Below are 15781 nucleotides of genomic sequence, written 5' to 3'. Positions count from 1 at the left end.
GTGAGACTTTTTGTATGCGTCTGCAGTGGTCGGCAGGGGGGACTACGGCGCTCAGAAGCCTCACAGCCTACAGGATTAAAGCTGTCAGACAGTCTTGTGGTTCTGGCATGAATGATGCTGAACCTTTTTTCCAGATGGTAGTAGGTTGAACAGATTTTTGGAGAGATGAGAGGAGTCTTTGACAATGTTGACAGTCCTGCTGTTGCAATTACAGTTAAAAAAAAGTTAAAAATAAAAATCAAAGGAGAAAACAGTGCCTCTAGTTTGGAAGTAATGTGTGGAAAATGAACACATTTACTGTATACTTTCTGTTTTATCTATATTGTCCCAGTTAAAATGAAATTGTGTTGGATAAATTTAGCTGTTTTGTGTATATTTAACTTTAACACAGTGTGTGTATTTGATAAACGAGACATATCATGCACATTTCCTGGTCTATATTTTTATTCTGTGGTTCTACTGGAATATCTATGCATCATTTACAGTTTAAAACCTTCTTGTTTAACATATACTGGTCCTTTATGCAGCTCTCCAGTTCAGCCTCTGTCTGAAAAAGGCCGTTTTAGCTCCTGTCTCTTTAAGGCCCTCCTCCCAATGAGCCCGCTCTTTTCTTATTGGGCAGCTTCAGGAAGCTTCCTCTCACTCCAGAGGCTACGTAAACATAACATGAAATGGAAACTTCTTAAATACATCCCTTCATGTTTGAGCTGAAATTCGATCTAAAATATGCAAATGACCAGCCTTAGCAACAAAGATTAAAGGACGCACGGCTGTTTGTGGGCATGTGTGAACGATCTGATGCCAGATCAGAAAAAGTAAAAGTAACTTTGCCAATTAGGCTTTCAGAGCAGGTTGATTCCCTGACTTTAGACCCACAGGGACCATTTGTACATTCACCTCATGGTTTAGGCTTTGACCATGTTTAACACAGAAATACAACATCTTAACAGTATATAAATAACAGAAACTCTCAAAAAGCATCATATGTCCCCTTTCACAACGCCTTTCTAAGAGTGCATAATATCACATAACAAAGATAGTATTTGTAGAATTATGTGTAATAAGACACAGATGCATATAGAACATGCATTTCCTGGCATAAGGTAAGTAATGAAATCAAATGACATATCATGTAACATTAGACCAACCATGTTAACATGTAGAGAATATAAGCAGTCCATGATTATTGAAATTAATATTAAAGTTTTATCCTCTTGTTGACAAATTATTGCAAAGATTATATCAACTGCATGTTCTTAACACCTGCAAAATGCATAAAAGCCATTTATTTATTTCAGTATTTTACATTGTAGGTTCTGTATTGCTCTGAAAAGGTGTGACAAAGAGACACAGACATGCAGTTTAAACACATTTAACAAACTTAAATTTTTAGGATGACATTTTTATAATGAGTTTTTCTTTATGTGTATGTGTAAATGTGTGATGCAGCATGTGTAGGACAATGTATATTTGATGTGTGTGTGTGTATGCATCATGGAAATATGTATCCATGTGTGCACATATTTATTTGTATTACCTTTATAATATTTTATTATTGTGCAAATATTGTTATATATAGTTTATGTTGTTTTTTGTTGCCTTGTACAACACTTTTTAACATTTGTTTTGTGTTATATAAAGTTTTATTATTGTTATGAATATTATTGTTTCAATAAATACAGACTATTAAGTACTGTCATGTCCTGTTTATGATAACCAAATGTGGTTTTCTTTTATAATATATTACATGCACACTGAAATGAGAAATTGGAGATGTGCTTGCGTGACTTTGGAGAGGTTTACTGTAGTGTGACTTTTACCAATTTAACCAACATACATGGCTGCATTACACAGTTGCACTGTTGACCTGGTTTGAGTAAAAATGTGACAAATCCTGGTGCTAGAGCTGCTGTGTGCTGCTGGACTGTGCAGTCTTTGGGGAGATGTATGCTGTCTGAGTGTTTCTCTGTTATTTTAGATGTTATTTCCTTTCTTTTCCTTCCACCTGTTCCACACAGAAGACACACACACTCTTTGCCTCGAGCCAGGATAAATAACATTATTATCAGTCAATGCAATTGAATTTTGAATACTATGTTATACAGCTAATTAGGCAGCATATACACCAAAAGGGCTTTAGATAAGTAAAACAGACACTCTCCTGTGTGTGATCCTGTGCTTTCATGCACTGATCTTTCTCTCTGGTGTCACCTAGGAGGTCTTGTGTATTTTCTAAACAAATCCTTGGTATTAATTAAGATGTCGCTCCTGCACTGGAAAGGTCAGGAAATCTAATCAGTATACATGAATAAGGCTGACTCTTTGACTGATGTCAATAACTTGTACTTCAAATATTTCACCAACGCTGAAGTGATGCTCAGGGATCATTGCAGTTGTGAATGATGCTGTCATGTGACCACATCTGCCCTTTATTAATCGACTACTTCAGTGTCTCTCTTGAGCTGACACAAACCACAGATCCTCACTGTTGAGTAGTGGCTGTAATCTCTTCGAGACATCACTCTGTCGCAGCAAGCACCAGAATTTAAATTCAGCCTTTTTGCTTCGTTCCCACGTTGCATCATCACCTGGCAGCATGGGCTGTGAATCACATCAAAAACGCCTACTGTCGTCCGTCAGGGAGGTTTGGAGCAGCGCTGACAACAGATGGTAAACCCAGTGTGTGTGTGTGCAGAAGTCATATTCATTCAAGCATTGAAAATGAAGATAACTGATTATTTAACTGGTTACATCCTCACTTAGACATGAATGTGTATAGATGGAAAGTGTGATTTATTCCATTAAATATACATTACAAGAGCTTCAACCATTCAAAGGTTATATCAAAATCATTTATATTGTGAACTGCACTGATGTTTTGAGTCTATTCTTCAGGACTGACAAACCATCTTGATGCATTCCTGTTATAGAATAAGTCAAGAAAGCATTTATTCGTGGCCCTGCAAGCGTAGTGGTGTAGGTGTAGAGTGGAACATATAGAAAGCTTATCACCCACTGTATAATTTTGTTAAAGAATGAGAAAAATGATTTAAATCCTACAATTTGTTTTTAAATGTTGCCTAGAGTTGACCAACAAGAACAAAGTGGGCTCATTGGGAGGGGTTTCCTTAAAGAGACAGGAGCTGAAACAGCCTGTTTCAGACAGAGGCTGAACTGAGGGGCTGCATTAAAGTTTTTTTAAACTCAAATATTATCCATGATTATGAGTCTTAAATAAAACTATAATGCAGCCCTAAGTTTAGCCTCTGTCTGAAACAGGCTGTTTCAGCTTCCTGTCTCTATAAGGAAACCCCTCCCAATGAGACCACTTTGTTATTGTTGGTAAATCTAGGCAATTTAACAAAAATTGTAGGATTTAAATATTTTTCACATTCTTTAACAAAATTATACAGTGTTAAATATTATATATATATATATATATTATAATATATATATATATATATATATATATATATATATATATATATATATATATATATATATATATGATGTTTTTTTTTCATTGCATGTTTTTTAAAGCTCTCTGAGTCTTTAATGTGTGTCTGAGAGATAATTAGGGAGAAAATTTCCGGGCACCTGTGCTCAATCAGAGAGCCCCACATCCTCTATAAATACTAGGTGATTACTGGGGCGGGGGGAGGGTGACACTAACAAAGCAGAGGAGGAAGAGTTTACTGGAGATCAGTACTTGAGTAAATACTAAGTTACATATCACCACCATTTATATTTGTGGATTCTTTTACTGATAATACTGAAGACAATCACAATAAATTCACTGAAACACATCTTTTATTTTTCTCATTTCAAATCTAAATTTCACATTTGTGATTGTGGCATAAAACAGTGAAACTGCAGCAGCCCAATTAGAAAAACAGACAAACATCAATAAAACAATCCAGTGTTTATACGTACTATACAAAGTATACACCAACCTGCATCGGGCAGAGTTATGTAGCACATTTTACCCCCTGATGGTTTGAATTAATCTCAATCTCACTTTGATGAGGGTTCATGTTTCTGCACCTAAATCAACATTGACACTTCATCTTTAAATGAAGGTTGGTTTTTGAAAGCACAGAGTAATGAATAATCACGCTCTGTTGGTATTACCAGTGGGGATGCAGGAAGTCAATTCATGCATCCTGATTACACTCAGGCACAGATTGAATTAAACAGGCGTTGTTCTATATTCATTAAAAAGTGCTTAATGTGCAGCAGAATAAGCTGTTTTCTTTCAAGAGTGTCATTGACTGAGATAATAAAATCCAACCCAAAAGGGAAGCATTCCTGTTTATTAGCATCTTGTAAGGACCTTGTTGTGTTGATAACAGTATTTGTGCAGGGTTTCCATAGCTGCTCCTGCCAAAAAAAAAGAGAGAAAAAAAAGTGAATAATAGGCTATTAGAGTTAACTTGAGTCCAGTCCATACTGTATGTGGGTGAAAGCCTGTAGGCAGAGAATCGCACTGAGTCATAGCGATGCCACCAGCAGACCCATCAACTATCACCTCTTTATGTACAGTAAGTGCAGCAGGAGAGGAGGGGGCCGAGGATCAATACAGTCCAACAATATTTATAGCTGAACACACACATGCACAAACACTAGTAAATAGCTTACTCATAGAAAAAAAAAAAAAGAGAGAGAGAGAGAGAGAGAGAGAGAGAGAGAGAGAGAGAGAGAGAGAGAGAGAGAGAGAGAGAGAGAGAGAGGAGAGAGAGAGAGAGAGAGAGAGAGAGAGAGAGAGAGAGAGAGAGAGAGAGAGAGAGAGAGAGGAGAGAGAGAGAGAGAGAGAGAGAGAGAGAGAGAGAGAGGCAGACACATCCCAGCTCTGCTCGCCCTCAACAAATCTCCGCTCTCATCAAGATGCACGCCCCCAGAGGCCTGGCAAATAAAGTGTCAGCAGGCAAATCCCTTTTTAATGTGCCTTTTAATGACGTTTTGGGTTGGGTTTTTTTCAACACTCCTCAGTGGATCCGTGTGAAAAGGGGTGAGTGTGGGCGTTTGGGATGAAGACCAGCCGAGAGGAGCAGCAGCACAAAACAAGCAGAAGCATTGTTTCACTGTAGTTAGAGCCCGCTAAATATAGTGTGTGTGTGTGTGTGTGTGTGTATCCATGAATGAGTGACTTTTGTTGAATGATAGAGATTTGTTGTCATATTTAGTGTCATTTAGAATAAGCTTATCTTTTACATGCAGATTTATTTAGCTAGCTCATTTTAATCTGTCTGTCTTTATCTATTTCTTTTTAATATGTCATGTTTTTTTAAATACTGTCTATCAATATATGTTCTTGTTTTTAGTCGTATATACTCTTCCAGGAGTTGGAAAAGTTAACTTTGTTATGAAGGAAATGTGCAATGAAAATAAAATAAATCTATTCTACAACAGGAAATGTAAAAGAATCATAAAAATAAAAACTAGCAAAATAAACCTTTTTTTCCCTCTTTTTAAATATTTTTTGTCGTGTGGCCATATCAAAACCTATTATGTAGAAATGCATTGAAATCATAATGCTTCCCTTTGATACACACTGCTCTTTAATGAAGGGAACAAAATACAGAAATGATCATAAAGCCTCCTTATTACACCAAATAGTAATTAGGATATATTTCAGCCTTTATGAGTCAAATGGTCTTTTCTTGAACTAATATGTATATATACTCCTTTTTTGTTTGCTAAACAGTAATTCACAGACAAAGAAATGTACAGTGTTTAAACTCATGATGGATACTTCTCATGAACAAGCTGTTATAAAACCCCAACAACAGGATTCCTAATAGTTATTTTGGATTTGGTAGATGCTGCATTAAAGAATAGTCCAACAAATCACAGATACAGAGGATTTAAAAGTTCACTGTATTTAACTTTGTGTTTCACAGCAATGCTGTTATGAAACATGCCATCAAGTTACAATGATGTTTTAAGCAATTTTCATAATATTAGCAAAGAAGGTCTGACCTTAAAAGAATATTAGGGTTAATTGGAAAATAAATGAGGATTTGTCTTGTAAGATTTTATGTCATCATGGGGCAAGAAGGTGATACAATAACTGAGCTTAAAGTTACCTCAACACATCTCTGGGTTAGAAGTACCACATACATCATTAAAATGGCAAAAAATAGAACAAAATTTACCACAAAATATGACTTTATTCTTTTTTTGCTTTGATTTTGGCATGACTTTTGGAATGATATATTTAATAAATTATTTTTGCTGTTTCTCAGTGCACAAACAAATCTGAAGAAGCCAGTTTTTGAATATTAATACACTAGTTTGAAATGTGTCTGCCACTCCAAGCACTTTGAGTCGCTGGCTGAGCAGTTCTGTATGCAGACATTAGATCTTCTGACACAGATGGATATGATGTGGATCAGACATGAGCAGTTTTCTGCTGACAGTATACGAATTCATGTCTTTGAATGTGTGCGTGTTCATTGAGTACAGCAGCTGTAGCCCTTGCATGCACTATGCTGTATATTGTGTTATCTCACCAGTAATATGTGTCAGTTTAAATCACACTTCACTTCCTTTGTGCTTTTTAAAGGACTCACAAATCTGTAAATTTCCTCTTTTTAGAAACTTTTCTTTATTACATATCGGAAGAGAACAACTCTTAAAAGAGCTCAGAGACATCTCTTTATCTTTTTATGCCTCTGTACCATAGCGAGATGCGACATCACCCATTGGTCTGCTTTAGAGCTGGTTTGAAGCCAAGAGTTGCAGCTTATGGGCAGTGCTAAGACCTTCCAAAAAAGGAGTGCAAGGTGTTGGCTTTCATGCTCTGAAAACACTCCCCATTAGCCACTAAATTGTGCGAACAGATCAGCTATCTTAATCAAGTAACATTAAACTTAATAAAATTAAGTATTAAGTGATAAGTAATCAACAATCAATCATCAATTAAGTAATCAACGCCCACACAGCAGACATCAAAGCTATTATAAGTCTTTAAATCTTATTAACTGAGCAATAATTCCCATGATGACCACCAGCACATTAAAGGGCCTGAATTTAGAGACTGAGACCAGAATGAATCATTGAAAAAACATATTGATTTAGTATTTCTGGAGAGAATTTGACACTTTTTGAATAGGTATTAATTGGAGCCAATTTTCTTTTTGTGTAGCCAGCATCTGGTGGCCTTCGGTGGTTTTACATTTTTAACTACTTCAGTGTTGGCTTCAGCCTACCTGATGAGAGCCAGTGTTGTTAGTCCTTGGGAAGCAGAAAGCATATCAGCACCTGGGCACATGCATCACTAAATCTGAATCAAAGCCAGTGTGATTTGCAATTCCTGTAACAGTGTGTCACTCATGTGTCTCATATCACGTGGAGGTGCGTTCTGATAACAAAATAGTAAATGATTAACTTTGAATTGCTGCCAGTGTTGTAGTTGTGCAAGATTTACCAAGAAATCCAGCTTAACCCTCCTGTTGTCTTTACATCGACTGTGCAACTTTTGTCCTTCTGGGTCAAAATTGACCTGGTTTGGTTTGACTGTTAATAAAGCATAAGCTATAAATTATCACCTAATTATGTATTAGACCTTTTTAGTCAATTTCATTCCAATTTATTACTAGAGTTTTTACACATATTTTTGTGGAAATAATGGTCAATACGCCTCATTTCACTGAAACCATGCCCCTTTTTTGAGTTAACGTCCTCCCAAGTAAAAATTGACGCAAGGGTTAATTCAAGACCCTTCAGAGTTACTTGATCTGAAGTATGGTGAACTGGTGGGAAATTATAGTATTAAACAGGATTTAATGTGTTTTTTGTTTTGTTTCTTTTGTTTGCTTGTTTGTAATCTAGATCAAAATGTAATGTAAGTAATGTGGTGTATTTTTTAATCTACCCTGATCTCCAGGCAGCACATGCTAGTTTATTGTCATCAAATGTGCAAGAAAAATGCAATGTTATGAATTCTGAACTTGGGTGTCCAGGGTGCAAAGTTATCACACAAAGCCTTATGCTCTCAGGAAATGGTGCATATTTCCTGCTACAGTGCAAGAGACAAAGTAATTCCTTCACCATAGTCAAAATGTACAACATCATTCAGATTGAATTCAAATAACATCCTTCAAGGCTCAAGGTCAGTTCTGTCAATGCATGAATACAAATACCATACAATATACATGTAAGACAATATTTTTGTATATATTATTCATAAACAATCCATGAGAGCCCTACAACATGTGAAGACATGAGTCTTTTACAAAACGCTAATGTGTGTACAATTACAGTGAATGCTGACAAGCTTAAATACAGTTGAATTGTGTGATTGTCACATTATGGAATAAAAAGGCTACAAGTACAAAGATCAACCAGATACATGTGATGAAAGTAAATAAAGGCACAAATTTGTACATTCAGACATGCATATGTACACGTTATAAACATACAGTCTGTATGTTGGTAAAACTTTAGCAACTCCTTCAAATGCTAAATAAACTTTGAGTCCATTGATCAAAAAAGCATTTCTGATTTTTAAAATGTTTCTTATATATATTATATTTCTTATAATACTGATTTCACTTCAAGTAACATAAGCTGACAATCCATATTAATAATAATAATAATAATAACAATACATTTAATTTGTATCGCACTTTTCATTTTCGATACAGTATTAATAACAGAACACACAACATAAAGAAAATAGTAATAAGGATTAAGATGAAAAAGCCTTCTTGAATAGAACGTTTTTTAGGCTTTTTTTAAAAGAAAGTCTGGGGTCTGTAAGCCCTCACATAGTTAGCAAGACTGTTCTATTAGTGTGCTGCAGCAGAGCAGAAGGCTTGATCCCCTTGGTGCAGAGCTTAGTGGCCAAATCCTGGAGGAGCGAGCTGCTGGCAGATATGAGGGGGCGGGTGGAGGTTTGTGAGGTGTGTGATCAGTTCCTGTAGATCGGAGGCGCATGTGGTCTATGGATTTTTATGTGAGAATGAGTGTTTGTGTGTTAGAGAGGGGCGGAGTTTATAAATAACTTATCTCCAATGAGGTGCTCTGTTCTAAATTTTCCTCCGGCAGGGTTTTGATGCTCCCATTTTTGGCTCCATTGAGAAGCAGTGGGACAGTCAGTGTCGACCCATTGACCGGGTCCTTGCCTTTTGGGTCGTTTCGAATGTCCTTGTTGTCCGGGGAAGACAGCTCTGTTGTTGCTGGAGTTGCTCCTTTTTCTGAGAACAACGGCTGAGAACTCTCCGTCTGAAAGTTGCTGTTGCCATTTTGGGCGATTCTGTAGATCTCAGTCATTTCTGAGACGTCTTCCTCATCATCGTCCTCTTCAACCCTGATTCCCCTTCTCAGGCTTTCCCTGGGCATGAGCGCCCTCCTCCCCTCCTCCTTCTGCTGCTGCTGGCGCTCCATGGGCTCATGGTTCTCCACTTTCCTTGTGGAGCGACAGAGGGCTTTTCGGAAGCCCCTCTTGAAGTTCTCTGACATGAAGCCATAGACGATGGGGTTGGCGCAGCTGTTGGCATAGCCAAGCACGACAACAAAATAGTAAAGGCCATCGTACTCTATAGGCAGGGATACCAGCTGGTTAATGATGTTAAGGGCGTAGAAAGGCAGCCAGCAGAAGACAAACACAGCCACCACAATCACAACCATGCGTGTTACTTTTCTCTCCGACTTCCTTCGCTTGGTTGAGGTGGCGTGCACTTTCTTACCCGAGCTGCGGATCTTGAAGACAATAAGCAGGTAGCAGAGGCAGATGATTAGAAGAGGGCAGAAGAATCCAACAGTGGAGGTGTAAATGATGAAGGCCGCCATCCAGATCTTAGCTGGCTGTGGCCAGGCGATGTTACAGGTGCCTCCTGCCTTCTCAATATTAGCAAAAATGACCACAGGCAGAACAACAAGGAATGACAGCGCCCACACGGTGCCATTCACAATTTTGGCCACTTGAGGGCGTCGCCACTTAGAGGAGCGAATGGGGTGGACCACAGCCAGGTAGCGGTCAATGCTCATCACAGTCAGGCAGAAGATGCTGGTGAACTGGTTGATTGAGTCAACGGTCATGACCAGGCGGCACATGAAGGGGCCAAAAGGCCACATCTTTAGGGTGTTCTGAACTGCCAGGAATGGCATGCCGAGCATGAACAGCTCATCAGCAATGGCTAGATTCAGGATGTAGATGTTTGTCACTGATTCTATCTTCGAGTAGTGCAGCACAATGTGGATTACTAAAGTGTTCCCGCCCAGGCCGATGATGCAAACAATTATGTATATGAGGGGGATGAGGACCCCTGCTACGCTGAGACCTGAAGAGACATCTGTGACTGTGGAGTTGGTGGAGTTGGACAGCGTCTCGTTCAGAATGCTGTCATTGAACATGAGCAGAAACAGGGGCAGACCAGGAGAGGGACTGGCGAAGCTGCCATTCTCCCACATCTCATCCATCATCTCCAGCCTGGGAACGGAGATGTCACCCATGGATGTCTTCTTTCTATCGCTTTGTCTTCTGCTGTCTCAGCTCCCACCCATCTGTTCTGTTGAAGGGAAAAAATATAATTGGTTGTCTAACTGAATTGTTGACATTTTTGCAGAAAATGAACACATCTTTATTTTTCAAGGACATGAGTAAAGTGCTGAGATTTAGAAAAACTACATTTTTTGTGCTGCTGGGTTTAAAAGCACGTTTCTCTATTAATTGAAAAAAAAGTGCATGTTTGCTCATTTCAGCTTTGAAAACCATCAGCAGATCATGTTTTTCCCTCAGTTTTTACTGATATATTACTCTAGGGGCATTTTGGTTCTTTTACAGTTGCAAACACAATGAAATTACACACAGCACAAGCAACTCTGCAACTACTACACTATCATTCATGGACATTTTCCCCCTTTAATTTCTGATTGTGGCCACCATTAACATGTTACAATGGTAATGATAGTGCTCACAGTACGGGTAGCACAAACAAAAGAAAAATATAGGATCTGGATAATAAAAAGCAAATGCAATAGGGGATATGAGATGAGTCAGACAGGAAACAATTAAACCAGGGTGAAAATGGATGTTTGCACTTAGATTGATTTGACCACGACAGCTATATTTGGTCCTTTGATACAGCAGGCAAATTAAACACAGTATGTTCCCACACACAGATGCAATGCTGATAATTGACATTTGATTAGCAGCCCAGCACTTTGGCTAAGACTCTATGTGTGGTTTCAGAGGACTCACACTTTGTAAACATCTCTACTGAGGCAAAGTAACAGCTGGCACACTCACCCTCTCATTCACACAGTCACTTCCATTTAACAATCATTGAGAACCAACAGAATCAGCCTTTTTTTACATCTTATATTTGAGATATTCTGATTGTGACAGAAGAGCAAAGCTAAAAGATGGTGATTTATGTGGGTTATGTGGGATCTCTTTTTGGACTTCTACATGGGATATTATGTAATAAACATGCAAAACACTGTAATTGGAAGACTCTCTTGTATGGCTCTAAAGATGGCTTTGCTACTTCAGTCCAAACTGGAACAACCGTTAAGTAGATTGCAATGAACTTTGGTGCAGCCATTCATATTCTTGTCAAAAACTTTTATTTGAGTAATCCCTTAACTTTCCTAGAGCATCATAAAGTCAAAAATTAAAATTTGTTTGTGACTGAATTCCTGCAAAACTAATGACATTCCCACCGGCCTCAGTTGAAATTTGTGTTTAGTGCTGATTAGCAAATGTTAGCATGATAAGAAGCTAAAATGAATATGGTCAACATTGTTCCTGGTTAACCTGAGCATGTTCACACTGTAAGCATGTAGCCATGCGGCTGCAAACAGCAGCAAATATGCTTTTCTATTAAAGTAATGCTGCATGAATTACATTTTCTGTCAACATAATGAGAAAATGTTAATTAACTTTTATGGCAAATTGCAAAAATGTTGATATTGAATGTAAAAATGAAATGTACCGTTTTTCCTCCAGATTTCAACATATTATGATCATATTTAGAAAGTGGCAGCACTTGGTTAAGGTTATAGAAAGATGGCCTTGGTTCAATTAACAAATAGTCTGCAGTGAAAATATGTTTATGAACATTTCAGTGAAACCACAATACAATCTTTCAATAAACTTAACTAAAATGCTTTTGTTGCCAAAACTGAACCCCATCAATTACCTTTGCCAATGCAATGTAATTAGGAACAATATAAGCATCATGACCATTTTTCATCAAAAAGGTTTTTCAGAAAATATTTCTGACCATCTTCCTTTTTTCCAAGATGTCTGATGTTGTTTTCATAAAATCAGCAGTGAGAATAGCACAGATGTGCCCTGTGCTCATTGATAGAGTTCATCAAACAATCCGACTGAAAGGTTATTGTCACCTTGATGGCGACAGCTGCAAAGACTATGAACAAGGCTTGAGTTCAATTTAAAACGACACAAGGGGGAAAAAACAGCCTGAAGCAGCACTTAGAGGAGAGCAAAAAAGGACAACAAACATACGTCTTCATATGAGACTTGAGTAGTTTCTTTGATTTTAGCAGATTGTCCCATAAATCATTTTTCAATATCTTCAATTCCTTGTGATTATGGACATTTCACATTAAATTTGGAGCGCCACTGGAAAGCAGAGGAGGAGCAAACTTAGAGATCAGTGTCGTAAATCAAACAGAAACAAATAAACGGCAACACGTGGCAGCAAAATAAGAACAGACTTTTCTCATCTTGAGTGAATGTGTTTCAAAAGGGAAAAATAACTGGTTCTTACTGATAAAAGAATGATACAATAATATATCAATAGCAGCAAAAACTCATCATCTTCTGAAGGACTTCATTATGAGCAGGATTAGATCCATATATTGGTTTACTACACTGAATTGAAATTAAATCAGTTATTGACCTGATAAGGCAACTGTTCATAGGGGAGGTTTCTCTTTCAGCAATGACATGTATGATGCTGCTTTGTGTTTATTAATGATTCAAATGCAATTCTCGAAGGCATTATCAATATAAAGGAGACACTAATCCATACCATCAGGGATTTACTAACACAGTAAATCCCTGATGGTTTGCGTCATCCTGCCTTCAAAGGACAACACCGATTTTTTCTCCCTCTGGTCTCCTTATAACATTTGCCACAACAGCTCAAGCAATTATCATTATCCATGTATGAAGATGAACCTTTTTAATATTGCAAAACAATTTCCAACTAAGGTATATTCATACCTCCTGAAAACAAAATCTCAGTTTTCATCATTACTAAAGACAGGATGACTTTCGAGACCCATTTGAAAACAAAAGGCAGTTAAACTACACAGACAACTGACACAATTATCCATCAGTTCTACTTAAAAGCCAAAAAGTACACAGAGATTTTATTTTTGTGCCACTTATGTTGTCAAGCAGTCTGCCAAACTCACTAATGACCGAGTTATGGGCAGGATAGTCAAGAGTGATGGATACTTTTTTTTTTAGAATTCTTTGTTTGGATACTGACACCAGTACTTAATGGCTCCACATTTACACTACACAGAGCTGCCATATCAACCAATAGTCAAGTTTCCATACAAATGTAGCAAACATTTTAATCTGCAAGAGAATACAAGAATTAATGTGAATTTTCACCAACTGTTATATAAATATTAGGAGTTGGTTAATCAAGAATAACAGTTGGTGGTGCTAATTTTACAGTAAGTGCCATTAAACCATTGCAGAAGAAGAGGAAACAATGATATGAAGCAATACAAGTGCTCCAATTATAGCTGAAATGATGGAAAACCGTGTTAAAAAAAAGAAGAAGGTGATTCTGCACCACAATGAAGCAAAGTTGCTGCTGCACTTGAAAACATACTTTATACAAGCGTTACAAAGGTGAGATGTAAGACATTAGCCCGGACTTAAAATGGAAGTTTGGGATGACTGTCTTTATGATCTAATCTGATCTGATGATATATCGATCGTTAAGTAAGCAAATATACTTTAATAGGACATTTATATGACCATAAAGGTTTGTATAAAAAAGTAAAATAAGAAGTAGCGATTAACTGATTGTAATTTCAATAATTTTTCAAACATTTTTGGTTCCAGCTTCTCAAATGTAGGGATTTGTGATCTGTGATAGTAAACTGAAAATCTTTCGTTGAGTTATGTTTTCCACAACTGGTTGGACAAAACAAAAAATCAGAAGCTGTTGGGAAGTTTTGACTTTTTTTTTTTTTTTGACATTTCACAAACTGTTAGTGATTTCAAGTCCAAATGAAAATAATTAATAGTAGGCGTTGTTAAAAAAAGAAGAAAGAAAGAAAGAAAAACGTTTCTTTTCTCTCACCCTCACCACAGTGCAGCTGTAACAATTATTTGCATTTCTCACAACTGTGAAGCCTCAGAGAAATCAATTTATCCAACTCCCTGTCTACATCTTTCATCTTGAACACCCTGAAGTCTGCCTAATGTCAAATGTCTGCATTGTATTTGTCATATTTAATTCTGCCTCATTAATCTTCATGCTAAAGACCCTTTGAGGCCTTTAAACTTTTCTGAAATAAAAATCCATTCAGTTTGGAAACTGAGGTTCTGAACTTCTCCCGGTGTCACACAGGAGTGATGTGATGTCAATGTCTCCTCATCTGTCTTTGTTTTTCTGTAAATGACACGAGGGGATGGGTGCAGAACTATAATGTGGAGGGACGCAGTTGTATAACCTCTAGTGTGAATACATCTAATAAAGAGTAATCAATGTCTTTCTGAAAACACCCTCAGACTGTAAAACCAGAGGCTGAGACTGTCTGTAGCCAACGTCCTTCTGGCTAAATACTGTGTTAACAACATCTGAAAAAATTGGGCAACCATGCTAAAAAAACATATGATCTATATTTTAATCTTCTGATGCCTGGTGTCCCTTGCTTTTGATTGGTCGACAGTCTGCGCTGTATCAAGGACTCATCTCTAGTGTTCATTAGATTAGATTAGATTCCACTTTATTTTCACTGCACAGAATACAAGTACTGAGACAATGATATTTTGCATCTAACCAGAAGTGCATAAGAGGCAGTAAGTGCAGTGCATTGTAATGCAGATAACAGCTGACACATTTATGGAAAAAACAACATAAAGTGTCTTAGAAAGGTGTCTGGCAACCTCATGCTGCCAGGACAGCTTCAATGCACCTTGGCATTGATTCTACAGTCTCTGGACTCTACTGGAAGGATGAACACCATTCTTCCAAAAGATATTCGCTCATTTGGTGTTCTGATGATGGAGGTGGAGAGCGCTGTTGGCACATTGGTCCAAAATCTCCCATCGGTTTTCAATTGGGTTGAGATCTGGTGACTGTGAAGGCCATAGCATATGATTCATGTCATTTTCAAACCCATCAAACCATTGTGACCCCTCACGCCCTTTGGATGGGGGCACTGTTATCCTGGAAGAAAGCACTCCCATCAGGATAGAAATGTTTCATCATAGGATAAAGGTTATCTCTCAGAACAGCTTTGTATTGATTTGCAGCGACCCTTCCCTCTAAGGGGCCAAGAAGACCCAAACCATGCCAGCAAAATGTGCCCCACAAACACCAGATCCTCTCATTGTAAGGGTCAAGCATTCAGACCTGTACTGGGTTTTCCTCTCATTTGTCACCCATCTGTATGAATCATATATACATATAATAAATAGTAAGGGTAGGTATAAATATGCTGAGATATGAACATTATATTAAAATTAATCAGTATGAAGATATATATACAGTGTTAACATTAGGAACTGTATGAGCAGTATGAAATGTAAACCCTTGGATATTCAGATTAAATA

General features: G+C 37.5%; 1 protein-coding gene across 1 annotated transcript; it reads right to left on the bottom strand.

Moving 5' to 3' along the window:
• Positions 1 to 8997: 8997 nt before the first annotated feature.
• Positions 8998 to 10458, bottom strand: sstr3 (somatostatin receptor 3). The gene has a single exon (XM_062438793.1). The coding sequence runs from the start codon at positions 10456 to 10458 to the stop codon at positions 8998 to 9000; it is 1461 nt and encodes a 486-aa protein (XP_062294777.1).
• Between the last annotated feature and the right edge of the window lie 5323 nt (positions 10459 to 15781).

This window comes from Scomber scombrus, chromosome 18 (assembly GCF_963691925.1).
Source record: "Scomber scombrus chromosome 18, fScoSco1.1, whole genome shotgun sequence".
In the NCBI taxonomy this organism is placed as follows: Eukaryota; Metazoa; Chordata; class Actinopteri; order Scombriformes; family Scombridae; genus Scomber; species Scomber scombrus.
This window is presented reverse-complemented; position numbering and strand designations above follow the sequence as displayed.